This window comes from Delphinapterus leucas, chromosome 15 (assembly GCF_059928025.1).
Source record: "Delphinapterus leucas isolate spDelLeu-1000000601 "Yukka" chromosome 15, BTC_Dleu_Yukka2, whole genome shotgun sequence".
In the NCBI taxonomy this organism is placed as follows: Eukaryota; Metazoa; Chordata; class Mammalia; order Artiodactyla; family Monodontidae; genus Delphinapterus; species Delphinapterus leucas.
Genome location: NC_143143.1, coordinates 35,315,723 through 35,341,618, shown reverse-complemented (window position 1 = coordinate 35,341,618; position 25,896 = coordinate 35,315,723). Strand labels below are relative to the sequence as shown.

The 25,896-nt window shown below is 50.3% G+C and overlaps 2 protein-coding genes across 15 annotated transcripts in view; one reads left to right on the top strand and one right to left on the bottom strand.

Annotated features, from left to right (window-relative positions):
* Positions 1–11,280, top strand: part of IFT38 (intraflagellar transport 38) — a 64,637-nt gene extending 53,357 nt beyond the window's left edge. For all 8 annotated transcript variants that reach the window (XM_089896269.1, XM_089896267.1, XM_089896274.1 and 5 more), the window contains one exon: positions 1,688–11,280. In XM_089896269.1, the coding sequence (XP_089752395.1) occupies positions 1,688–1,834 (147 nt within the window). In that variant the 3' untranslated portion in view covers positions 1,835–11,280. The remainder of the gene's footprint in view (positions 1–1,687) is intronic.
* NLRC3 (NLR family CARD domain containing 3) overlaps positions 1,739–25,896 on the bottom strand; it is a 42,612-nt gene continuing 18,454 nt past the window's right edge. For 2 of the 7 annotated variants that reach the window (XM_022594718.2, XM_022594719.2), the window contains 16 exons: positions 24,127–25,879; positions 23,013–23,099; positions 19,657–19,740; positions 19,122–19,205; positions 17,659–17,742; positions 16,221–16,304; positions 15,490–15,573; positions 14,791–14,874; positions 14,178–14,261; positions 13,459–13,542; positions 12,883–12,966; positions 10,509–10,592; positions 10,008–10,091; positions 9,281–9,364; positions 8,804–8,887; positions 1,739–8,486 (listed from right to left, as the gene is read on the bottom strand). In XM_022594718.2, the coding sequence (XP_022450426.2) occupies positions 8,396–8,486; positions 8,804–8,887; positions 9,281–9,364; positions 10,008–10,091; positions 10,509–10,592; positions 12,883–12,966; positions 13,459–13,542; positions 14,178–14,261; positions 14,791–14,874; positions 15,490–15,573; positions 16,221–16,304; positions 17,659–17,742; positions 19,122–19,205; positions 19,657–19,740; positions 23,013–23,099; positions 24,127–25,879 (3,023 nt within the window). In that variant the 3' untranslated portion in view covers positions 1,739–8,395. Of the gene's footprint in view, positions 8,487–8,803; positions 8,888–9,280; positions 9,365–10,007; positions 10,092–10,508; positions 13,049–13,458; positions 13,543–14,177; positions 14,262–14,790; positions 14,875–15,489; positions 15,574–16,220; positions 16,305–17,658; positions 17,743–19,121; positions 19,206–19,656; positions 19,741–23,012; positions 23,100–24,126; positions 25,880–25,896 lie in introns of those variants that run through there. The other 5 variants (XM_022594722.2, XM_022594725.2, XM_022594723.2 and 2 more) reach the window with 5 other exon arrangements.

The window sequence follows — 25,896 nt, the reverse complement described above, 5'->3', positions numbered from 1 at the left end:
GGGGCTGAGTGGCAGGAGGAAGGTGATGCTGCGGTAGGGCAGTGAGGCCTAGGAAACGTGGCTCCTGAATTCGAGGGCCGGAGGCGGCAGCGTGGCTGGGAGTGAGTGAACTGGGGCAGGAGCAGCGGGAGAGGCAGCAGGAGCAGCAGGAGAGGCAGCAGGGGCCACGCACAGCTTTGCAGGATGTGACGAGGGCTTGCGCTCTCTGAGTGCAGCGGGGAGGTGCTGGAGACCCAGGAGAGCTGACCTGAGTTTCAGAGGAACCAGGTGGGGGGCATTTGCAGGGGTCTAGTTCAGAGTGAGGGTGACGGTAGCAGCAGACTGGTGAGAAGTGGTCAGGTTCTGGATGTTTCTAAGGTGAGAACCATTAGGTTTTGTTAATTGGACATGAGGTGTTAGAGAAAGAGAGAAATGCCCTGGTTGTGGCTTAATTGGCTGAAAGCATAGTTTTCATTTCCTGAGGGGGGCAGACCTGAGGAAGGGACTTGAGAGCAGATCAAGAGTCTGGTTTTGGACATTCTCAGTGTGAGCTGCTTGCTAGATGTCCACATGCTGGTGTTGAGGACTTCAAGGGTCAGGTCTGAGCTGGAGATTGAATTTGGGGGAGACACCCAAAGACCACCATGAGGATAGATGTGATTGCTTGGGGAGAGAGAGTAGAAAGGGAAGAGAGGAGGCCCAAGGCCGACCCTGTATTGCAGAGGTCAGGGCGAGGAAGCAGGTCAGGCAAGCTCTACGGAGAAGACAAGGAAGTGAGGTGGGGCGAGCACCTGAGAGGAGGGGGCCTGGAGCACAGGAAGGGGGTTCCGGGGGAGGAGGAGCAGTCCTGTGTCAGATGCAGCCATGGGTCAAACAGGAGGACGGAGAATTACCCATAGGATCTGAGTCCATTGAACGTTTCAGTCTTGGGGGACTTGAGTGGGGGGGTGAGAGCCTGGCTAGTGGGTGCTTAGAGGGCAGCGAGAGGGGAGCCAGCAGGGATAGCGTGAGTGCAAGCTCGTTCTGGGGGTTTGCTGTGAGGCCACAGGAGAACAGGGCAGAGTAGCTGCAGAGGAAGGTGGGGTTACATTTTAGGGTTTTTTATTTTGTGTTTTTAAGAAGAAGGAGATTTCAGCATGTATGTGTGCAGGTGGGAATGGTCTATATAGAGTGACTGACCATCCTGGTTTACTGGGGATACAGGACTTGCAGTATGAAAAAGCTGGTTGAGTTGGTCACCCTGATCTAGATGATGAAAGAGAGAATGTCTTTTATTTTGCTCCTTACACCCATTTCCTGAGTGGCTTTCCATCCAAAAGCCGAAATAAGCAACTCCCACCAAGCCCCTGCCCTTCTTGCTGTCCACAGGTGGGTCTCTGGGCCTCCAGTGAGCTTCCATGCACATCCAGTGGTGCTCCTGAGACAGCGGCGGGAAAGCCACCTTGCAGCTCCAGCCTTGGCTTGCCCGTTGGTGTTTGAGGGTTACTGGTTGGAAGACACATTTATATGTGTATTTCAGCCGGCAATATATAGACACTGGCCCCGTTCTTATGCCCCCACAGCCTGACTGCTACTCTGGCAAGCTCTTCCTTCATGTGGGTGTTGCTGGTTATTGAGCAACTAGTAAAAAAGCAAGGTAGGGTCTCTGCTGACATGATGTCAGTAGCAGGATGGGACTCTCAGCTGTATTTACTGTCTTTTCCTGTAGGAAGACTCAGAGGACAGTGAGATTGACATGGAGGATGATGAAGATGATGACGATTTGGAGGACGAGAGCATTGCTCTCTCACCAGCTAAGCCCAGTCAAAGAGTCCGGAAACCTGAGCCCCTGGATGAGAGTGACAATGACTTCTGACCTTCTTGCCAAGGGACCCAGGCAGACTAAAACCCTCAGATTTGTAGGTAAAGGGGAAATTAAAGGGTCAGAAGGAAATAGGCATTTTGTTGGATAAGCCAGCAGGACTCATTGTTAATGAAGCAAAACCTGTTTCCGCTTTAGCCTCCTGTGTGTTACTCTACACACTCCAAAGCTTAAACAAGAACCAGAGGAAACCCCAAAGATGATTTTTTTTCCCTTATCTATCTCCTAAAACTTGGGAAATGCATGTGTTCTTAGTGATTCACATCCACAGGACAAAACCTTGAGAAATAACAGCCAACGCTGTGTAAGTCTTGCCCGTTATTTTTGTCATACTCTTCCTCTAAAAGTCAGCCGGACCTTCGAGTCCAGACCTGGGGCTAGAACTGGGCACAGGACTCATTTCAGGAGTTGTGGGGGAGTGTCTGACTATTCATCGCATACAGTTCAGAATGTTTATTTTAGATCAGCTTTTGATTCTAGCCTTTATTTTCTTTCTTCTGCATGCTCACGATACCAAGCTTTAAATGTATTTTACTAAAATTGTCTGAAGGAAAGTCAGCTGACTCAGACGAAAACTAGCTTTCCTTGAAAATCAGGCAACAGATCGATGTTCCAGATCATACATACTCCATTTTCTCTCAGAAGGCTGACATTCCTCCTTAGGAAGGAGCAAATTAAGGAAAAAGTTTTGGTACGGATTCATGTTTCTGACCTAAAAAAATAAACCAGAATTGAATTTGATAGAATAGCACTAGAATTTCCTTTCTGTGAAAGGAGAAGTGACAGATAGGTGGAGTTTGGTTTTGTCTTGTTAATATGGAAAGCACAGAGGAGTTTTCATTGATTTCACTTATAAAGTCAGACGACTTGTGAAGTTCTCTCTTAATAAATTTATTTAATACCATATTTTTATATTATTGTTTTATTTGAAAGTATAATTATTTATTTGTACCATAACATATAAATACTTATTTAAGAAGAGTTCATGGGTTATTATATTACATGTGAATTTCAGGAGACTATGTGACAGTTATTTCTATGTTTGCTTTTTTCTCTGTCTTTCCCGCAATTTTACATAAGAGATTACCCCCTTTTTATAAAAAAACATTCAGCATTCAGTTAATTCACCAGTAATTTGAGATGTGCCATCTTTGAAACGATAAGCTAACGGGGAAGAGGTGTATCGGGAGCCACATTACCTCCTCAGGTGCCGTGGCTTTTAAGGCACAAGAGAGTCATTGCATCTCCTTGGATGACATAGCTTTGGTTTACCTGAGTCTGACCTGACTTTTATTTTAAAAAACAAAAATTGTATCTCTGTTTCCCTTATGTGATGCTTTCTTTTAATGGGCGTTAACATGGGAGCCCAACCCAAACCACAGATAACACGTCCACAGGTGGAGGCAAGAGCTGCAGCGGCTAGTCATTGTCTCACCTGCTTCTTGTCATCCCTCATCCCTTGATTAACTGACTTTGTGCAGAGTCTTGCGTGGTCTGATGTTTCCTTACTTGAGCAGCATCTTTCAACAGAGGAGCTTCAAGTATGGATCGTAATTATTAATGTACTTCTGTTGCTCTGACAGATCCGGGAGTCAGATGTGTGCAGGGGCCTTACGATTTGGTGTCATTTGGTTTTGGTCAAGCAGCAGAGCAGACTCAGGCCCCAGAGAAGATTGTGTGATTAGGTCAATGAAAAACTAGCTTTTAGATCATTGCTGACAGCTTTTTTTGTTCTTTTGCTGTGTAATCAAAGGACCTCTTAAAATGCTTTAAAATACATGTATTGGCAGAAAATGTAAAGGAACTTTTTAAGTCCTCAGTTTTTATTGGTGGGGATAACCATCGAGGATGTCCATTGGGAATTCTGAAGGACTGTTTCCCTTTTATCTGGGGCAGGAAGAAGAAATACAAGATCTCTTTCACTAGTATTTTAAACTGTAACATCAGTGTCAAATGTCTGAAAGGAAGGTGTGTCCCTTTAGGTTAGCAGCATACTGCGTAAATATCACAACTGTTAGATTGGCCCAGGGGACTCGTGTGTGCTAGAACACAGGACTGGCTGAATTGGAAGTGAACTAAAAGCTTCTGCCTCCTACCCAGAACAGAAGTCCTTTCTATAAGGATGCGACTGGAGCAGGAAGACAAAGGGCTCAAGAAGTAATGTCATTAGGGGAAAATGGAACTGACAGGATAACCAATATGTCTGTAGGAAACAGTATTCAGATTTTACTTTTCTATTAGATCGTTTGGAAAAATTAAGCAGTAGTGACATAGAAAGTTTAAAATGATGCAACTTTTAATTCTAGAAAGAACAATAAATTGTATAGGAAGAAAATGGCTCAACAGTGATCATCAGTACTAATAAAATCATAAAATAAACACTAAATAATGATTTACCCAAGAATCATGCTGTAACTGTATTGGAAGGATGGAGAAACAAAGTGGGGACATACGGTGATATACGTACAAGTGCCATTTCCCATAATAGAAAGTTAATAGATAATCTCTAAAATGATAAAACAAGAACTAGTGTATGTATGACATTTAGCTTTGGGGTGGAGAGGTATTCAGGAAGGGGAGGAACAGGACAGGAGATTGTTCTTTCCCATTATAAGCCTAGTACTCTGACTTTTTAAACTGTGTATTACTACACGTTTTGTCCTGATGAAAATGAATTTTTTAAAAAGATAAATGTACAGGCAGGAAAGGGGTGAGGGCTGGAGATTCAGGTTTGAGAATCATTTGTGTATAAGATTCCTCAGGGGAGAACACGTGGGATGAGAAGAGAGCTAAGGGTGGAAGCCTGTGTCTAAGGGGAGAGTCCACGAGGAGCCAGGAGAGACTGGGAAAGTATTTTCTAGATTTTCTAAAGTGAATGTATTTTTCCTTTAATAATCAGGAGAAATATGTTTAGTTTTTCAAAGAGTGGTAATGAGAAGGTGGAAGGATTGGAAGATGGTAATGTTATGGAATCCAGGGCAGGGGAGAATTTCCCAAGAAGGGAGAGGTGAACAATGTGAGGTCCTTGCTGTAAGTGAGCTTGAGTCAGAGAAGTCACTGAAATGGACAGTTAGGAAATCTCTGGTGACCTCAACAAGGAAAAGCAAGATAGCAGGTGAGGGTTGAAGAGAGGTTGGGATTTGAAGTGAGTATTGATGACTATTTGGAAGGTGGGTGGTCATAAGTGAAACTGGAAGGCAGAGCCAGGGAAGAGTGGGATCAAAGAACATTTTGGAGGGGCAGAGGGCCTTTTTTTTTTTTTTTTAAGAGGAACATGAACATGGCTTTTTAACTGAAGGGAACTAGCCTGTGGAATGAGAGGGGTTGAGTCTGTGGGAGAGAGAGAGGGAGGAAGTGACTGTGTGTGTAATGATGAAGCAAAGTTTGCATTAGGAGCCATTCTGCTTAAATATGTGTTGTATATTGAAAACATACACACCAGATAACCATTTGGGTTGGTGCTGCTATTTGGGGTAAGAAGGCTAAGGCTGATTTCATGGTCTTTTACACCTGGATTTCTATAGTGTCTATTGTAGATACGGCCCAAAACAGTTCTCTTGACTTGGGCATCAGGTAGAGTACCCAGAATACTGAGACATTGCCTTAGAAGTTGAGTCAAAGTAGCCCTAGACTAAAGGATGGCTGATCCTGACTAGCAAACCTTCAAAGCAAGTTTTGAAAGGATCCAACTGTTTCTAGGTAATTGTGTCCCAGAATAAAGCTCAAGAATATTTTAAGGAATATGAAAATAGTCAATACCCAACCCAGCAAGATAAAATTTTCAATGTCTGGGATCAAATCAAAAATTACCAGGTATAATAAGAAAAGTTAAGAAATGACGCAAAAATGACAGTTGATAGAATTAGTAGAAAGGGACATTCAGACAGTTATAACTGTATTCCATATATTCAGACGGTAGAGGAAAGCATGAGCAGGTTGTGAGATACGGAAGATGGAAAGAAAGTCTCACACAGTACTGCTAGAGATTTAAAAAAATGAGAGGACTGTGCAAGCTGAGATTAAGATCAGATTAGACACTGCAGAAGAAAACATTACTGATCCTGAAGACACAGGGCATGTTTGTCCAAAATGGAATACAAAAAAGACCCCCAAAATCCCATTGTGCTGATTATCAATTTATTGCCTCAGCTCCAAATTCACCTTTTGGCCTGCTCTGTGATAGTGGAGCTATTGGTTGTAAATATCTCTCCTTTGCTAGCCAGCAAGATGTTAAGCCTCGTCAGTAGGGTGCTAGAGAGACTTTGAAGGAGAGAAGAGGGACCTTTACTTCCAATTCCCAGTGTGGCTGCTTTCGAAGTTCCTGGAGAGCACGCTTTTTTCTCCACTGCTTTGGCCCCTGAGTTTTCTCCAGTGCTAGGTTCCTGCAAAGGCACAGCTGTCTCTAGCATTTGGCTACTGCAACTACTGTCTGTCACATTCTCAACTTAGCCAGAAACAGTGCAAACCAGAAGACAGTATAGCAACATCTTGAAAGTGCTGAAAGAAAAAACTGTCACCCTGGAATTCTATACCCAGCAAAAATATCTTTCAAAACCAGTAATCCAGTAAAGACTATAACTAGACCTATGTTCAAATGTCCCCAACTTCCAAATAATGTTCTTTATAGCTGATTTTTTCCCTCTAGTCTAGGATCCAGTCAAAGATCTTAAGTTGTTATGACTCTTCAGTAATATCCTTTCGTTTAAAATAGTCCCCAGCCTTTTGTATTTTTCATGATGTTGACGTTTTTTAAGAGGTCAGGCTAGTTTTTCCTTTTTTTTCCCCAGAATGCCCCTCCATTTGGATTTTGTCTGACTGTTCATTCATGATTAGATTCAAGTAGACATTTTTGGCAAGAATAAAATACATCAGTGATGTGTCCTTTTTTATAAATTTATTTATTTTTGGCTGTGTTGGGTCTTCATTGCTGCGTGCAGGCTTTCTCTAGTTATGGCGAGCAGGGGCTACTCTTTGTTGCGGTGCACGGGCTTCTCATTGCAGTGGCTTCTCTTGTTGCGGAGCACAGGCTCTAGGCATGTGGGCTTCAGTAGTTGTGGCACATGGGCTCAGTAGTTGTGGCTCGCGGGCTCTAGAGCTCAGGCTCGGTAGTTGTGGCACACGGGCTTAGTTGCTCCGCGGCATGTGGGATCTTCCCCGGCCAGGGGAAGGGACACAGGGGAACCTGTGTCCCTTGCATTGGCAGGCAGATTCTTAACCACTGTGCCACCAGGGAAGTCCCAAAATGTCTCCATTTTTAAGGAACCTTTGTAAATACCCCTCTGTGGGGTGATACTTTGAGACTGTGTGATTTTCTTCCCTAATAGGCTTTCATCCATGGTTTTATCATCCAATGATGATTCTTGCCCAAATACTCTTTTTTTTGTTGTTGTTTTTTGCAGTACACGGGCCTCTCACCGTTGTGGCTTCTCCCGTTGCGGAGCACAGGCTCTGGACGCGCAGGCTCAGCGGCCATGGCTCACGGGCCTAGCCACTCCACGGCATGTGGGATCTTCCCGGACCGGGGCACGAACCCCTGTCCCCTGCATCGGCAGGTGGACTCTCAACCACTGCGCCACCAGGGAAGCCCCCAAATACTCATTTTTAAAGGAACATTTGGAACATAGTTCCTATTCAAATTTAAAAGTGATAATTACTTTATAATTTTCATAAGCATTTTCCTTGGTTATTTAGTTGATGAGAGCTGTGATGTCCGTTTGGAATATTTTTCCTTTCAACACGGACAGATGTCTGAGGGAATTTATGCCACATGGTAGCTCGCCTTTGTTGCCCTTACAGGGAAGCTGTAGCCACAGTAGTGCTTTGGGAAGCCTAATATATATTATGGCATTGACATTTAATGTGCCATTGATAACCACTATGCCAAATTCCAAATGACATATAGCAGACAAAATCAGAGATTTCGTAATGGATAAAAGATGGCAAAAACCTTGGAGAACTTTTTTTGTCTGTCTCCAGAATCCTATAATTGAAGCCTTCATTTCTCTTTAAAATTTTTTCATAATTTTTCCATGTGACTCTAAGGATCATACTCCTAAATCCTGTTTTTCGTCTTGAGAAAAGAAAGAGAGGTCCCCTCTGTCACGGATGCCAAATTGATACTCTTCATGGGCTTGAAGATGGCAACTCATTTCAGAGTGAGGGGGATGATTTTAGCCAGGTCAGTGGAAAAGGGCAGTAATGATAAGAAAAAGTAGGGGCACATGAAGACCTCAGGATATAAATGGCTCCAACTGGCTTCTTACTTGCTGAGTTCTGAGGCCTGTCCCTGATCCCCTCGGAGGAAGACCCTCCTTTCCTTGTGCTGTAGCACAGTGTTCATCGCTCCCCTGCCTGGACTGACCCTGGACCAGGAGAGGTGCTTGTGTCCTCCTTTGGCAGCACCACTCCTGCCTCCTTGTAGAAGACCAGCTCTCCTGCAGGTCAGCATCATTCCCAGAACACAGGAAGGCACCTTGGAAAGTGGTCTTTTTGTTGGAAAGCTTCCAGCTGTGTCTCTGCTGTTCTTCTGCCTGGTCCACCAAGAACTTCTTTTGCTCACATTTCAACAGTGCACGAGGAGGCATTTGTCTTGATAGCCTCTGAGATCATCCTGGCACCAGATTCTCCAATGTGATTTCCCTGGAGACTAGAAGAGAAGGATTAGGACAGGGCTTGAGAAATTGACTGAAGGGCTGGAGGCCTGAAGATTCTCATTAGTAAAGCACAGATGGTCACTACATAAAATGCAGAACCCAGTGTGAAACCTTTGTGCTTCCAGGATTCCTCCTGTGGACAAGGCTGAGCATGGCTCCCTCTTATACTGAGTTCCCTTGCAGAGCTGCTAAGGGGCCTGGGAGTCAGCTGGCTCCGAGACTCAGGCGGAAGGCAGGGTCTGCCCTGGGAGCAGTTCTAAGGGTGAGCAAGGATGGCAGGAACGGGCAGATGCTGCCGAGCCCCACTCACTTGATGTGCCGTAGCCCATGGTTTCCAGACAGTGCGGTGGCAACACATATCGCCCCGTCCATTCCCAAGGAATTCTCTTGGAGACTAGGCAGAGAAAAGGTGGAGACACCACAGTGAGCCATTCAGGACAGAAGAACACTCCCCAGGAAGCAGCACTGCACTATCTTGGGACAAGTCTGAGACTGATTTATCCACAGGCGCCATAGCAACAGCAAAGTGGCATTTAACCCTGAGACCTGTGTCTGCAGGCCGCCAGGTTGTCTCGTCCAGGTGCCATGGCGGACATAAGACCAAAAATGCAGAAGTGAACAAACCCATCCACAATATGGACTATAGTAATCAGAATAGTGTCAGCTATTTGTACTCGGAAGGAAGCAGCTACAGAGGAAATCAAGCGCGTCTTATGCCACGGGGGCGGTTCCAGAAGAGAAGAAGTCTGCTGTTTTAAGGCGCATGTAGGTCTATACAACCACTCACTTGAGTCTTCGGAGACTTGAGTTGACCCTCAGAGCATTCGCCAGGGCTTTGGCTCCGGCCACCCCAATGGCATTTCCTCTTAAGCTGTTGGGAAAGATGGGAACCCTAAGGCACAGTGACAGCTGAGAGGTGAACACGGTACCTCTTCAGGTGAGCATGAGTTACTTAGTAACCACAGGCGGGTGGCGGTACAGTAAGTTTGCTCCTTCCTCACTCCTGGGCACAGAACAGAAATTGGCTCTGGGGAGCAGGACGCAGGGAGTGGTGAGGCCAACCCAACCTGGTGGTTTGTTGGAACTCTTATCCTCCGTTTTCATTCCAAAGAAAGAGCTGGGCCCAGACCGGAGCAGCAACCCTCCATCCAGAGGTGCCCGTGTGCTCGGAGCCACAGAACTGCAGGAGCAGGGATGACCCAGACATCCTGAGAGCCCCACAGAGGTTGGGGCCCCAGGTTTGATCTTCTCACAGACCGGGTCAGTGGCCACTGGCCACCCTGGGCCTGGGGACATGTTCAGCCTGGGCAAGGCCAAGGAGAGGACCAACAAGTGACTCCCAGGAAAAGGGGTGACATGGGGTTGGGGAAGCTGAGGCCTGCCCAATCTACGTGAAGATATTTAAATGATTTGGGAGTTTCCGTGTACATTTCCCCCTTCCATATCTGTTCATTTCGAGTCAACATCTTGGTTTCTTTGGGCAAGAGGCTGTAGCCAGAGACTGGAATACTTACTCAAGAATCTCCAAGGTTCTGTTCACAGCCAGGGCCTCCCCGAGTGCCTGGGCCCCAGGGGCAGCAATGGAGGCCACCTGGAGACTGTAAAAGGAGATGCAGTCAACACAGGCAGCCTCTCTGGCCCTCACACCCACCCGGGTCCAACTGCATCCATACTCGCCCTTCATTTCCACTACCTCTTGACTTAGGGCTGAAAGTGGTGAAATAGCACTGAAAGTTGTTGGCCCTGGTCTGTCCAAAGAACGCTGCATCTCCTGTCTGCACTGATGCTAGACAGAGATCTGGATGCTATGGATATAGGAAGTAGAGGTGGTCTCCCGGAGAGTTTGGGGGGTAATACTCCCTGCACCCCTAGTTCTTTCTAGATGTCCGGTGACCCAGTTGCTAATATTAGGAAAATCAAACCCACCTTCCTTGACTAGGAAACAAAAATGACGGTTAATGTGAAAGGATGGTTAAGGGCCAGCTTCCTGGGCTGCTGTGCATATCAGGACTTACTAGAGAGCAGTGAGGGCTGTGTTCGCCTTTAGCGCACTGGCCACTGCAGAAGCACCTTCGTCCCCGATGGCGTTTTCCTGTAAACTGAACATAGAGCCTGAACTCTGGGTGCACGGAACAGGGGCCAACGCTGTGGCAGGACATGCTGAGCATGGACCTTCTAGATTTAAATCAGACCACACACACCATAGCAGACCATCTTCCCAGGGTCACCCTGGGGATCACTGTACCTCCTGTGTGGCCACTGCAGCCCCGTGGCCACCTAATGCATGTGCTCAGGGGTCTGGGGTCTGCATGAGTCTGGACCGTCAGAGCCAAACCAGAAAAGGGACACGTGGACATACTGTCAATAAGAGCTTGGTGTGCTTTGCAAAGCCATCCAGAAAATCAAAGCGCTCAATCCTCGGGCCATTCTTGCTGGTCAGTGTTTTACATCTTTTTTCCCCCCTTTCCTTCCACATTGGAGGAAAGTGGCAGGCCCTGGAGCAATAAATGATTAAGAGTTTAGTTCAAGTGGACGTTGGTATGTTTGAGGGAGCAATTTGCAGTGATAATTTTAACAGACATTTGAGTATATTGGGTGCCAGCAAGCCCAGTTCCAGCTTCTTGGAACTCAGGTGGGGAGACAGATGAGAGTTACCAACTGCAGGGTGCTGGGAGGGCCCTGTGGAGTGTCCTTCCCCAGTGTGGTCACAGAGGCTGCCCAGCAGAAATAGGTCTAAACCAAACCTGCAGGTGAGAGAGGGGGGAGGGCCTGGCACATCTAAGGAAACCAAAGAAATCGAGTTGAGTTGTTGGAGTGTGTAATGAGGCTGAGGGGGTGCAAAGGAAGCAGATCTTTAGGGGCCTTGGAAGCCACGCTAAGGGTTGGACTTCACTCTGCAGGCACCAGGCAGCCATTTAAACATCTTATCTAGGATGGGAACAGATTTACGTTTGGGAAAGATCTTTGGCCAGCAGTATGAGGATGGACGGATGTGGAGGCTGTGGCAGTGATGCAGGTGAGTGCTGCTGGCGGCCTGGACAGCGGCCGTGAGGGTAGAGGGTGGGTGGGTGGAACATTGGGGGAAGAATTGACAGGATTTGGAGGTGGGGTGCAGGTGGGAAATGAGAAGGCGATGTTTCTAGCTTGCACAGTTGGTTGCTGGATCCCCTCACAAGGTGAGGAGCCAAGAAGCAGACTTGTGGGGGAGATAAGTCAGTGGGAAGTGGAGTGGGCAGTGGACACGTGGGTCTGGAGCTCAGGAGAGAGGTCTGAGCTGTAGATGTGGGGGCCACCAGGACTTTGAAGGGAATTGGAGCCCTGGGTTAGGAGGAGCTTCTAGAAAGAGACATCATTCAAGGGAAGATGACCCAGGACAGAACCTTGAGGAGTACCGTATTTAGAGTCAAACGGAACGACCAGCCAGACAAGGAATATCTTGGAAGTTGAGGGAGAAGTATTCGGCATGAAAAGCAGATGAGGCTCAAAGGTTAAACATGGAGTGACCATCTGACCCAGCAGTTCTGCTCCCAGGTGTACACACAAGAGAATTAAAAGCATGTGTCCACACGGAAACTTCTGTATGAATGCTCACGGCAGCATTATTCATAATAGCCAAAAAGTGGAAACAACCCAAGTGTCCATCAGTGGGTGAGTGGATAAACATGTCTATCCATGCAGTGGAATATTATTTACTCATAAAAAGGAATGAAGTACTGATACATGCTGCAATGCAGATGAACCTTGAAAACATACTAAATGAAAGACGTGAGTCACGAAAGACTTCATTTACATGAAATGTCCAAAACAGGTAAATCCATAGAGACAGATTAGGGAACTGGGGGACTTGGTTGGGGGCAGGGGAATGGGGAGTGACTGCTAATGAGTATGAAGTTTCTTTTGGGGTGATTGAAAGGTCCTAAAATGGATTGCAGTGATATTGCACGACTCTGTGAATATACTAGAAACCAGCGACGTGTACACCTTAAATGGGTGTATTATATCTCAACAAAGCTGTTTTGTTTTTTGGGTTTTTTTGCAGTATGCGGGCCTCACTGTTGCGGCCCCTCCCGCTGTGGAGCACAGGCTCCAGACACGCAGGCTCAGCGGCCATGGCTCACGGGCCCAGCCGCTCCGTGGCATGTGGGATCCTCCCAGACCGGGGGCACAAACCCATGTCCCCTGCATCGGCAGGCAGACTCTCAACCACTGCACCACCAGGGAAGCCCTCAACAAAGCTGCTTTTTTTAAAATAGCAGATGAGATGGAAACCTGCCCGCTAGCCTTAGAGCAGAGGAGGCTGTGTGCTGAGGGTGTGAGCCCTGCACCTGGTGGGCACCGAGGTTGCAGATTTTCCTGCCCCCTCTCCCCCCCTGCGGAGGCCCCACTTACTCAAGGCTGGTCAGGCTCGTGTTGAGCTGTAGTGCTTGTCCCAGGGCCTTGGCGGCACCGGCCTGGATAAAGTTCCACTGCAGGCTGGGCAGACACACACACGTGATTGCGTGGCCCAGGGCAGAGCCCAGGAGGTCCTAGGGGCTCCAGAAAGAAGGGGCTTCTCCTGGGAGAGTGACCACAGGGAATGGGGACCCTGAAGGACGAGGTCCTGACCAAGGTGGGCAGAATGCCTGCAGCCCCCCTCAGGCTAGTCCCAAGGGGCCTACGTGCACTCTGGTTAGTGGAGGGCACAGGGACAGGCTCAAATAGACTCCAGGTGGCCCTGCATGAAGCATGTGACAGAAGCACAGCGTGGGCACACACCTCCCACCATTGACCTCTCTCTGTGGAACGGCCCCAGGGAGCAGAGCAGGGGGCAGGGCACAGCCTAAAGGCCCTGAGGCCATGTTGCTGGCGGGGGTGGGGCCAGGGCCCTAAGCCGGACTTGGCCTTCTGCCTCCCCTGGTTTGAGTGGTCCTGCAGCTCTGTGAGCGGACAAATGGACAGGGCAGGGAGGGTGCGTCGAAGACTCACTGAAGGGATGTGAGGGCACAGTTTTCTCTCACTGCCACTGCGATGGCCTGGGCGCCCTGGTCGTGGAGCAGGTTGGCTGTTAGGCTGGGAGGAGGGGAACAGGGGCAAGTGAGTGGAAGCTGGCAGTGCAGCCCCCGTTCTTGCTCACTGGGGGATCCAGACCTCTGCCGTGTTGTCCCCGACCCCCCCACCCCAGGACTTCATCGTGTCTCCTGGGATTGCCTGGCTCACGCTCTTGGGGTACTTGAATGTACCAGGTGCTGTGCCCAGCATGTGTCCTGGACCATTGAACTGCATCCTGGCAAGCCCATGGGGGGTGGGGGGCAGGGGGCAGGGGGCAGGCTCTGCTCAGTGAGCTTCCACGACAGGTCACCTGCCAGGAGGTGGCAGAGCCGCCTGGGGACTCACTCATTCCTGATCCCTGTTCTGGGAGCCCCTCCTACTTGCTCATATATTGTTGCCAGGGAGTGGGGGTCGGGGGGTCAGGGCAGGGAGAGTGTTGCCACTCACTTCATCCTCCTGTAATTTACGACATAGAGCGGGGGACTTGTGTCAGGGTTGCCACTGGGCAGCAGGTCTCCTAGTCCCCCCACCAACCAGGTCCTTCTCGCACAATGGCGGGGGCGCCAAGGGTCTGCCATCGACTCCCAGCTCTGGGTGAGTGAGGCCCTAGGTGGCATAAAGAGCCTTAGGAAGCACAGCCTGCCCCCCTCACATACTCCAGGCTCTTCAGGGTGCTGTTGGTGCGGAGAGCGCGAGCCAGATCCTGGGCTCCCTCCGGGCTGATGGAGTTTTCTCGCAGGCTGAGGAAAGAGAGGACCGTGAACTGGTGACTGACAGGGGAGGCCTGCCAGGTGCTCAGGCTGTGAGAAGCTGAGAGCCCCAGGTGGAACGTGGGCCAAGGTGGGAAAAGCCAGCTCTAGGAAGTCCCCCTCCGACGGCTCACCATCCAGATGTACCCACACCCCCCCAGGACTGTCAGCAGTAGGACAGACAGTCCAGGAGAAAGAGGATAAGATGACAGGACCTCAGAGGTGTGAAGGGAGGGGAAGGCCAGCATGCTTGGGGGCCTACAGGCTTGCCCGTAGGAAGGGAGCTGCAGATACGGCCAGCTGAGGGCCAGAGCTGCCCCTGCCTCCCTAGTGAGCAGGGGGAGCGCAGGCTGCCAGGCTCCAGAACCAAGCTGCCCAACCATAGATCCTCCCCGTCACAGGCCCCTGGGGGTGGGGGTGTGGGCTTCTCAGCACCAGCCTTTCCTTCCACGCCCCAAAGTCCCTTCAGACACCCTGGCCAAAGGGACGCCCTCAGATGGAGAGGGAGGCAGGGACTTACTTGAGGCTGAGGAGCATCTGGTTGGTACAGAGGGCTTCCATCAGCGCTGCCACTCCCAGGTCACTGATGGAATTGCTTTGCAGGCTGCAGACAGAGGACAGGGCGCACTTTGACGTGGCTGTCTCAGGATGTGGAGAGAGTCCAGCCTGGGGCTGCAGGCACTGAGTTCAGCAGGGAGTTGGGGGAGCCCTGTGCTGCCCCCACGGCCCTTCTCATCCCATTCCCCGCATTCCGGCTCCTGCTAGGTCAGGGCAGGTGGGTCTAGCACAACCAGTGCCGAAGTTTACACGCTGCCTTGATTTGAGTGGCTCCACAAGGCTTCTGGGGGGGGGACATGTGTCTGCAGCCCCCAGAGAAAGTGGTGCAGCTGAGTGTCCCCATTACGGGGATAGCACTGAACTCCCCACTCCCCACCAAGGCCCTTGGAGCCAGCCCCCTCTGCAGCCACCTGTGCCAGCTTCTAAAGTACACTCAGTGCTTGTCACTGAAAATTCCAGAACCAGCGCTGACCCTGACTGTCCACTGGGGTGGGCTGGAGGGAGACACTAAGATCACGGTATGCCCAGGGTTGGTGGTTGATTGGGTTCTGACAGGGAACTGGTCCTGACTGACAGCCCTCCTCCAGGACCCACCCACCTGCTGGATGGGGAACCCAGGTGGGGAGTCACCCTCTGCCCACAGCCACCCCTGGAGACTCACTCCAGGCTCTTCAGGCCCTGGTTCACCTTCAGGGTCTCCGCCAGGGCCTTGGCACCTCCATCGCCAATGCTGTTACTGGAGAACCTGCAAGAGATGGGACATGGGTGGAGCAGCCTGGTAGGGCGAAGCTGGGGGATCAGAGTCCAGGAAGCCCTCCAGGGAAGGGCTGTCTCTGTTGTCTCAAGGGTGCCCAGGGCACAGTTTCTTCTGCCTGAGGCTGTTTGGTGGGTAGCAAAGAGATCAAGGTAGCAAAGTCTTTCTTGACTCCTTGACAGGGTTGGCAGGGCCAACTCTTTAGTGAGGGGTATTTGTGATAACTTTATGTGAAGGTGGCTGGGATGGTGTTTTCTTCTACCAGCTGGGAAGGCAGTAAATGTGAGTCTGAGACAGTTGGGGCTCACTCATTCCTGGGAATCTGGATCTCCATTCTCCTGGTCCAGGGCTTTGGAGTCCAAAGCCAGCTATCTTGTGCCCACACATTGATTCACCCATGCACTCACCCACTCACTCACTCATCCATTCATCCATCCATGCACTCACCCGCCCACTCACTCATCCATTCATCCATCCATGCACTCACCCGCCCACTCACTCATCCGTTCATCCATTCATGCACTCACCCGCCCACTCATCTGCCCACTCATCCAACCCCTTGTTCACAAATATTTGTGATGGGCTGGGCATTGTGCCAGGCATGGAGGATACCAGTTTGGCCCTTCTGCATTTCTCACATGAGCTCCTTCAGACTCCTGTTCTGCTTCAGGGCATCTGCCATCTGCTGGGTTCCCACTGGCCCGATGCTGTTCTTCTGCAGGCTGTAGGAGAGGGGTCCTTCAACAAAGCTGGTCACAGCCATTCCCAGGCTAAGGACAGTCTGGTTCAAGGTGAGAGGTCAGAGACTACTCAAGTGCCATCTCTGTTTACCGCAGCATGGGGGGAGGGGTCTCCAGGAAAGGTCTGTGGATTGTTGCCAAAGTGTTGCTAATAGACTGATGTGAAGAGTTGAGGCAAGAACCGTTGGGTCTTCCCTTCAGGGGCCAGAAAGCAGTGACCAGCGGACACTGTTAATATCCAGCAACCTCCAAACTGGAGATTTCCATGTAGAAGTCCCACTGGCCCCTCACCTGACCAGCCTTCTCAACGCTCAGCAGTCTGCCTCCATCCAGACCAGCCAGCAGCCTGCCCTGCAACCCTACAGTCCTCCCAAGGGCAGACCCTCCCTTAGGCGCCTCGTCTTCAAAAGCTTCTTCCTTTTATACTAAATGTGGAGGAGGGAGATGTTACAGGAGAACCCCTGTGCTCATCCTAGAAGGACAGGCAGGGCAGGACCTCTTCTGTGTGAGGCTAAATACACTCTAAACAAAATGGAATTTTCCCTGGTTACAAAGGGAAAAAACCCCTCCCCTCCCCTCCCCTCCCTTAGAGTATTTCCTTGAGAAAACTTGGGATTGTAAATCCTTTCCCTGTCCCTTTGAGAGTGTGTAAATCTTCTTAAGAGCTAGAAGTAAACCTCTTGGCAAGTTTATAGCCTCGGAATATCTTTTGTAAGGGCCTTGGAGCCATCTCTTTGAACTGTGCACATCAAGTAAGAGAGCACCTGCTCCAAGCTGTAAGTACCTGCTGGTCCTAAAGATGTGAGAAGTTTTCTTTTCCTTGGGATAAAGGCAGCTAGCAAACACAGATGGCTACCCCCAAATAACAGGCAAATTTAGTATAAGGTAAGTGTGACAAATGGTTCTGTCCAGTCATCTTATTTGAGGGCAAGTTGTGGTTTTTCTTGAAGACACTTATGTAATGGGTTGTATCTGCTCGACTGTAGGAAAGGGTGAGATTCTTTTCTGTCTTTGCCATCCCATTGGTGGACTGCCTTTGATGCTCATTGCAGGCTAGCTGAATGCTTATTCCAGTAATTAAGCTGTTTCATACTTTTCTACATTTGTGGAGAGGATTTTCTGGGTTGGTAGGAGGCTTTATTTTTAATTATTTCCCCCACACCTGTTCTCTGGAAAAGCAGTGGACATCAGGTTTTCCAGGGGCCATCCAGATGGATCAGAAAGCCTCAGGGCTTTGTCCCATCCATCCCTCCATGCAGAAAACAGACAGGCCCTTGGAGGAGAAGGGAGAAGAGAGAAGAGAAAACGTTCTCTGCCAGCCAGCATGCCCACTCACTGCAGCACGGAGAGGGTCCGGTTGGCAGCCAAGGCCTCAGCCATGGACCTGGCACCGTCATCCCTGATCCTGTTGCTCTGGAGGCTGTGGAAGCAAAGAGGTGCATCACTGATGGAGCATAGGAGGGTGCCTGGCATGCCCTCACCCCCACTACCCAGGAAGTGGGAAAACAACTGGCCCTTCCCACTGCTGCTTTGGCCTTAGGTTTTCCTCTGGGTCTCTAAGTACTTGCCTGCTGACTGGGGACAAGGTGCCCATGGTATGTGGATCCCAATGACAAGGTCATTGATAGTCCCAATTACAGCTAAAAGCCCCCGCACCCAGGTGTTGATGAGGATGTGGAGAAATTGGAACCCTCATCCGCTGCTGGTGGGAATGTCAAATGGTATGGCCTTTGAGGAAAGCAGTCTGACAGTTACTCAAAAGGTTAAATATGGGGTTACCGTGTGACCCAGCAAATTCCACTCCTACGTATATCTACCCAAAAGGATTGAAAAAAAGTCCTCAAATACTTGTACAGAGATGTGTACAGCACAATAGCCACAAGGTGGAAACAACCCAAGTGTCCATCAGCTGATGAATGGATAAACAAATTGTGGTCTGTTCATGTAATGGAATATTATTCAGCCATGAAATGGAATGAAATACTGGCGCATGCTACAACGTGGATGAACCTTGAAAACATTATACTAAGTGAAAGAAGAAAGACACAAAAAGTCTTATTTTTTGATTCCATTTATATGAAATATCCAGAATAGGTAAACATACAGAAAGCAGATTGGTGGTTGCCAGGGGCTGAGGGGAGGGGAGAATGGGAAGTGATTGCTAATGGGTATAGTGTCTCCCTTTAGGGTGATGCAAATATTTTGGAACTAGATAGAGGTGTTGGTTGCACAACTGTGAATACACTAAATGCCATTGAATTGTACACTTTAAAATGATGAATTTTATGTGAATTTCGCTTCAATAAAAATAAATATATAAATGAACAAGACAAAACAAAATGACAGGACACACTCCGGTAAGGATGGATACAACCACTGGCCCTTAAAAGGAGCCCAGCAAACCACACCACACCATAGGAACCATCTGGAAGATGGGATTTCAGTGTTTTGGAAAACACCGCAGGGGATCATTCTGATGCCATGGCCTTGGGGATTTCCTACTCAATGTAAGACAAGAGCTTTCCCTTATAGATTATTTTGTCCTTCAAACCTCCATATACCTCCACCCCTCTTCTCCTCCATCCCCTGTTCAGGCCATAAACACAGGCATAATGACTAGGGAGGAGCTGAACTTAGAAACTTGCTTAGGATACAAGATCCCCTGGCATCCACTGGGTGGGAGCCAGTATCTCATGGTCGCGGTTTTGAATTACCTCCCACTCCATGGGTGGCACCTGATGAGAGGGTTCTCTGGGCCACCTCCTGGGGGCAGAGAGACAGGGAGCGGGTGACACGTACCACAGAGAGGCCAGAGTGCGGTTGATCTTCAGAGCATCTGCCAGTGCCTTGGCCCCTTGAGGTCCAATGGAGTTACTGCGGAGGCTGGCAGAGGAAGAGAGAGGAAGAACCATTCTCTTTTAGCCAATTCCCAGGGAGGGAAGGAGGAACAGAAGTTACATGGACCTTTAAATCCATGCTCCTCGAAAGGAATGCATCAGGGTTTAGGATTTCACGCTCTGTAGAACTGGGGCAGAGATCCTTATTTAGGCAATCGAGGAAGGAGTTCCCCAAGATGGCCCCATGTGATGGGGAGAAGAAAGCAGGATCTGATGGACTAGTGGGCTTGGGCCAAGTGTGAAGAGGAGATGGTAACACCAGGTTCAAGGCCAAAATTCTGGCGCTTCACTGGGTGAGTCCCAGCAGCTGAGCAGGAGTCAAGACTTTGCTTGCTCAGCTGTCCTTCCAACCCATCCTGGGAAGAGTGTGGTCTAGGGGACTTCACAAGATGGCTCAACACTCTCTCCCTGTCCCAGGGGTGAAGGGTCCTACTTACTCCAGAGTGGTCAAACTTCTGTTGACAAGGAGGGATCTGGCCAGAGCTTTTGCCCCTTTGTTACTGATCTGGTTCTCAGCCAAGCTGCCCAAAGAGAGGGAGAGGAGTGGTTAATGAAGGTCTGTAAATCTTGCCACCTATCCTGCAATGTGAGGCCTGGAATCCAAACCCGTCAGCCACCATAACATCATCAGGGCCTGGACTCAGGTGGAGATCAGGTAAGCCAGGCCCAGGAAAGCCTCTGAGATGGGCAAGGTAGGGCCAGAGTGGGTGGACAGACCCTCACACCAGCAGAGGGTCCCAGTGGGAAGTATGACCAGAATCCAGCACAACAGCTTCTACCCCAACAGCGCAGCAGAGGGTACGGGCAATTACTGAAGACTACCATGGGATTCCCAGCCAGGGGTGTGCTGGAAAACCAGCTGTCAGGAAGAAACAAAATACAAAAATCATGATTTGTTGGGTTGGCTAATTTCCATGGTGTAAATACTCCCATCATGGCCAATTTCAAGCACTCTCAGCTTGTAAAAATTCCAAAAATGTAACAATCAGCTCTCATGAACTTGTGGCTGAAGTCGGTTCCAGCACACCCCTGACCCCAGCCCTTTCTCTAATCCAAGAAAGGAAAATGGTAGAGTTATTATAAAATTAACTTTGAAGTAATAAAATGTATGTCTGTATCTGCCTTGAAAGGGCATTCCAGGGAATTCCCCAGTGGTCCAGTGGTTAAGACTCTGTGCTTTCATTGACAAGGGCATGGGTTTGATCCCTGGTCAAGGAACTAAGATCCCACAAGACACGTGGTGTGGCCAAAAAAAGGCATTCCAGGAACACGATGGGGATCCACTTAATGTTCCTTCATACACCCAGTTTCAGAAATGGTATCTGTTGAGGTTCTTTACAGTTTCTTAGGCATTTTAAAATGTGAGACAGCCCCATGGGATGCAATTGCTTTTCAAGCTATGTTTCAACGGACCCTAAGTTTCTTCAGAAAAGCTTCAGGAGGCTGAGGGGAAACCAAGTGCCTAGGCTCTGCCTCCCACTTCTTTGAATCCCAGCAGCCCCCCTTTTGTTTGCCTGTCTAATTGGGATTCTGCCTCATATGCCACTTTTTTATTTATTTGACGGCGTTGGGTCTTCGTTGCTGCGCATGGGCTTTCTCTAGTTGAAGCGAGTGGGGGCTACTCTTCGTTGCAGTGCACGGGTTTCTCATTGCAGTGGCTTCTCATTGTGGAGCTCGGGCTCTAGGCACGCAGGCTTCAGTAGTTGTGGCATGTGGGCTCAGTAGTTGTGGCTTGTGGGCTCTAGAGGGCAGGCCCAGTAGTTGTGGTGCCCGGACTTAGCTTCTCCGCAGCATGTGAGATCTTCCTAGACCAGGGCTTGAACCCGTGTCCCCTGCATTGGCAGGAGGATTCTTAACCACTGTGCCACCAGGGAAGTCCCTCATATGCCACTTTTAAAAAGCGTTCTATCACTTAAAAAAAGTTTGAAGACTGTTCATCCAGACCACCACCTTCCATATAACTGTTCTCAGCTTCTAGAGAGCCTCTGTCCCCATCCCCTACCCCCAGGACTTTTGTAACATTTTATAAACAATATTTCATGAAGGATACCTTGGATGTTTCAAACAGGGTTGTGGCACTGAGGACCAACTATAGAGAGGTGAAGGAGAGAGTGTGGCCAGAGAAGGAGTTTTTGGCTTTGTTCAGAAAAATCTCTCAGTACTGTCTAGATTCCTTTAAGCAAAACACTGAAAGTTGGCTATTTTGCTGAAGGTTCTCATGAAGGAAACTATATTCATAATGAGAAATTGTCATTATTTTGTTTCTTTCAAAGAGATTGCATTTAAATTTCTGGCTAAAAAGAGGATCCTGCTAGTTAACAGCTGGCTCTTACACGGTGCTTCCTCTGTGCCTGTCCTGTCCTGAGCACTTTCCGTGAATTAACTCATGTAGCCTCGTGGCAACCCTAAGAGGCAGTGTGCAGTAAAGGGTTAACCTTGGCCCCTGCTCCTGAGAGGTGACCTCTAAGCCCTTGGAATGTCCTGCCTGGTAGGAATGTCTCTGTTTACCTGGGGGCCTTGGGCCTTGATGGATAGTCTATCTCACAATGGGATTTATGGTCATGCAGTGTCAGCTTGACCTCTGGAGGGGCTGGAGACTAAGGTCAGCATGCGGTGGGCAGGTGTGTCTTCACGACCAACCCCCAGTAATAACCCTGGACACCAAGGCTTGGGTGAGCTTCCCTGGTTGGAATGCTCTGTGTGTGTTGTCACACATGGTCTCTGGGAGTAGGAAGCGCTCTCTGTTCAGCTCCGCTGGGAGAGAGCGGCTGGAAGCTTGGCCTGGTCTCTGGGACCCTGCCCCAAGGGCTGTTCCCTTTGCAGATTTTAATCTGTATCCTTTCAGTGTAATGAACCGTAATTGTGGGTATAGTTGGTTTTCTGAGTTCTGTGAGTTCACTGAACCTGAGAGTAGTCATGGGGACCCCCGAACCCATACCGTTTACCCTTCTTAGGCACAGAGGTGTCTGTTCAAGGTCACATGGAGCTCACCACTACTCTAACCACTATCCTCAAAGACTTACTTTTGCTCTGGACTCATTCTATATTCTTGTCTCCTCAGAAAAAGATTATTTCAAAAGCTGGAGGCTTGTGTGAGGATGAAAAATTACTCTCTGGGTCCTGTTCTCTAAACTCACCTCCCTAGTTCTCCTAAAGCCACCCTCAGGTCATCACATCGATTCAACTACAAATCAGGGTGTTAACTCACACTTGGATGTTATTGGGTTGGCCAAAAAGTTTGTTCGGGTTCTCATAAGATGATGTAGAAAAACACAAACGAATTTTTTGGCCAACCCAATGTAGGAGTGATTTCATTAGCACATAGATCAGTTCTGCAATCAGCATATAAACTCTCATCTAATTATGTCATTAAAGATGCAATGTTTAAATTTTAAATTGTTTTAATTGATATTAATTTAAAAATTTGTGTGTTATTTAAAGATGCAATCCTGTGCTCAAAATACCATTTGAGGGCAAACTTTGTGAGGCATTTAGAGTAAATCCGACTTGGCGGTATGTCCACACAGACAGCATCTGGAGAAATGGTTCTGTATCCACGATAGTATCTGACCCATACCGTATCCTTTCCCTCTTCTTACAGATGAGGTACCTGAGCCTCTGGAACTTTCTGCAATGAGCAGAAACAAGCAGCCTGCATCCTGAGCCACACGCCTCAATGACACTTCACTTTGAAAGCACCCCTGGCCATTTGAGCAGAGAGGAGGATGTGAAAAGAGCCCCGGACACCTAGACAGGTGGGCAGCCTGGGCAGGGTCTCCTGGGTCGGCGTTACCTGATCCTCTGAATGCGACAGTCCTTCCCACTCAGCACACTGCCCAGCAGTTCCATCATGGGGTCCTGGAACTGGTTGGTGTCCAGCCTGGTCAGGAGGAACAGCAATAATGAACAGTCCCACCGCCCATGGGCAGGTGGGATGAGGCCCCTGGCAGAGGGCTGGCATCAGGCAGCGGAGGGGGCGCTACACAGACACCCAGGCTGGGATCCTTTCCCTCCCCCTGCTCTCCATCCCAGTGCAGCCCCCACTGTGAGGTTCAGAGATCCGTGCCAGCACACCCACATGCTCAGAGTTTTCCTACAAGAGTGACTTGGGAGGCTCAGTGGTGTAAACCCTGGGCTTCCTACCCACAGGGATGTCTTCCCAGCAGCCCCGCAGTCTGTATGCGTGTGCAGGACACCAGTTGCTAGCTCTCCTCCTTCTGAGGATGTAGAAGCTACTCTGAGGTCCTGAATGACCCTTGTCCTAAGCCTTCCCTTCCCCCCACCAGGGTCCAGAGAATGGACAGAGGGTGATGGGCTGAGAGTGGAGTGAATGGGTATGGCCTGTCAGCATTGGGATGGTTTACAGGGTGTTGTAGGTTGAATTGTATACCCCTATAAGATATGTTGGTGTCATAACCCCCCCAGTGCCTCAAGAATGTGACCTTATTTGGAAATAGGGTCATTGCAGGGTAATGAGTTAAGATGAGGTGGGGTGGGGTGGTCTGTAACCCAGTGTGACTGGTGTCCTCACAAGAGAGGAGAGCTCTACATGAAGACAGACACGGAGAAGGTGGCCGTGTGACCTCGGAGGGCAGAGACTGTGGTGATGCGTCTACAAGCCAAGTATTGCCAGCAAACACTGAAGGCTGGAGAGACCAAGAATGACCCAAGGATCCTCCCCTACAGGTTTCAGAGGGAACACAGCCCTGCTGACACCTTGATCTTAGACTCTAGCCTCCAGAACTGGGAGAAAATAACATGTCATTTTAAGCCACCCAGGCTGTGGTCCTTTGTTACAGCAGCCCTAGGACATGGACACAGAGGGGCGTGGTGGAGGGGAGGAGCCCTCCAGGTCCCCGCTCTCTCCTCTGCCCACACGCCCCACACAGCCCCACCCTGGCGCCCACCTCAGACTTCGGCAGTAGAGCAGCTGGGGCAGCAGGCTCTGGAGGACCCCCTGGCTGAGGTACAGGGGCAGGTTGGCCTCCTGGGTGCAGACATCGGACACCTGCAGGAGGTAGGCCAGGGCAGCACGGTGTTGGGGGCTGGTCAGCCCGGCCAGGCCCCCGCTTGCCATGGCCTCTTCCACGCTGTGGGCCAGCTCCGTGTGCTGCAGCTCGCGCAGGCAGTGCAGGACGTTGATGGCCCGGGCGCAGACCACCGTGTTGGGGCGCAGGCAGCCCTTCAGGAGCTCGGCCACCTGGGCCCGGTAGCCCTGGTGCTCGCCCTGGGTCAGCAGGGAGCCGGCCAGCAGCACGTTGACCCTCGGAGACAAGAGGCCTGAGAGGAAGCGCAGGAAGACGTCGAGCCGCCCATCCTCGGCCTGCATGGCCCTCTGGGCCGCACTCCTGAAGTGCGTGAGGAAGCCAAGCTGGGGCCAGGACATGCCACCCTCGGTGAAGAGGTCGAAGATGGCCCTCTTGGACGCGCTGTAGTAGTAGGCAGCTGCCACAAACTCCTGCAGGGACAGGTGGGTGAAGTAGTAGGCTGCTGAGGAGGCCAGGGTCTCCTCCCGCTGCAGGAAGCAGCTGCACGGGGCGGTCTGCAGCAGAGCAAGGTCCACGCCGAACACCTTGAGGTCTGGCTCGTAGAACACGTACTTCTTCCTGACCAGCCCATGGAAGGCCAGCCGGCCCAGTGTCCCCACCATCTTGCGGCAGCCGTGGGCCAGCTGCTCAATGCGGGGGCTCACCTTGCCCTTCTCCTGCCCCTCCCTGCTGAGGGCCATTCTGAAGTACCATGAGTAGAGTTCACACAGGGTCCTTGGAGGCCACAGCTCTGCATCCTGGAGCCCTGGCCTGTTGCGGTGCAGGTGGCCCAGCACCGACCCCACCAGCTGGCAGAAGGCTGGGACGGCGCACATCAGATACAGGGGCCTGTCAGCCTGCATCTGGCTCAGGACCCAACCCGAGAGGACCTGGTCCTCAGGGAACATCTGCCCTAGACACATCTTGATCTCCTCCTCGTTGAAGCCCCGGATCTCGGTCATCCGGTCCACCAGGCCCCCCGGGATCTGGCCAGCCGCGCTGGGGCGGGAGGTGACCCAGACAGAAACACCTGGGAAGAGGTTGCCCCGGATGATGTTGGTGATCAGATGGTCCACTTGGATCTCCTTCTTGGGGTCTCTGCAGGCCATGGTGTTGGAGAAGTCCAGGGGCGTCTTACACTCATCCAGGCCGTCCAGGACGAGGAGGACTTTGGTTAGGGTTGCTGATGCCAGGCCAGTCTCCCCCGCGTGTGGGAAGACAGAGCGGACAAGTCTGTCTGCAGACAGCTTCTCATGGGTGTTGAGATCCCGGAAGGTCAAAGGCAGCACCAGTGAGAAGTCCTTGCCCATCTGCCCCCGGGCCCAGAGGTAGACAAAGTTCCTCACCAGGGTGGTCTTGCCCACGCCAGCCACCCCAATGGTGATGGAGATGCGGGGCGGGATGGACACCCGCGACAGAGGCAGGAAAAGCCTGTCCAGGGCGATGGTCCTGTCGGAGCACCAGCCCCCACGTGTGGCCTCCACCTGCGTGAAGTCGTGTTCCCTCAGCTGCAGGTCCATCAGGTCCTCCACCAGCAGGAGGCTGGTCAACCTGGAGGAGGGGCTTCCCAGCTCAGGGCTGCCTCCCATCCTGTTCAGAAGGGCCTCTCGGTGCCTCTGTATCCTCAAATCTGCTGGACAGAAGCCAGAG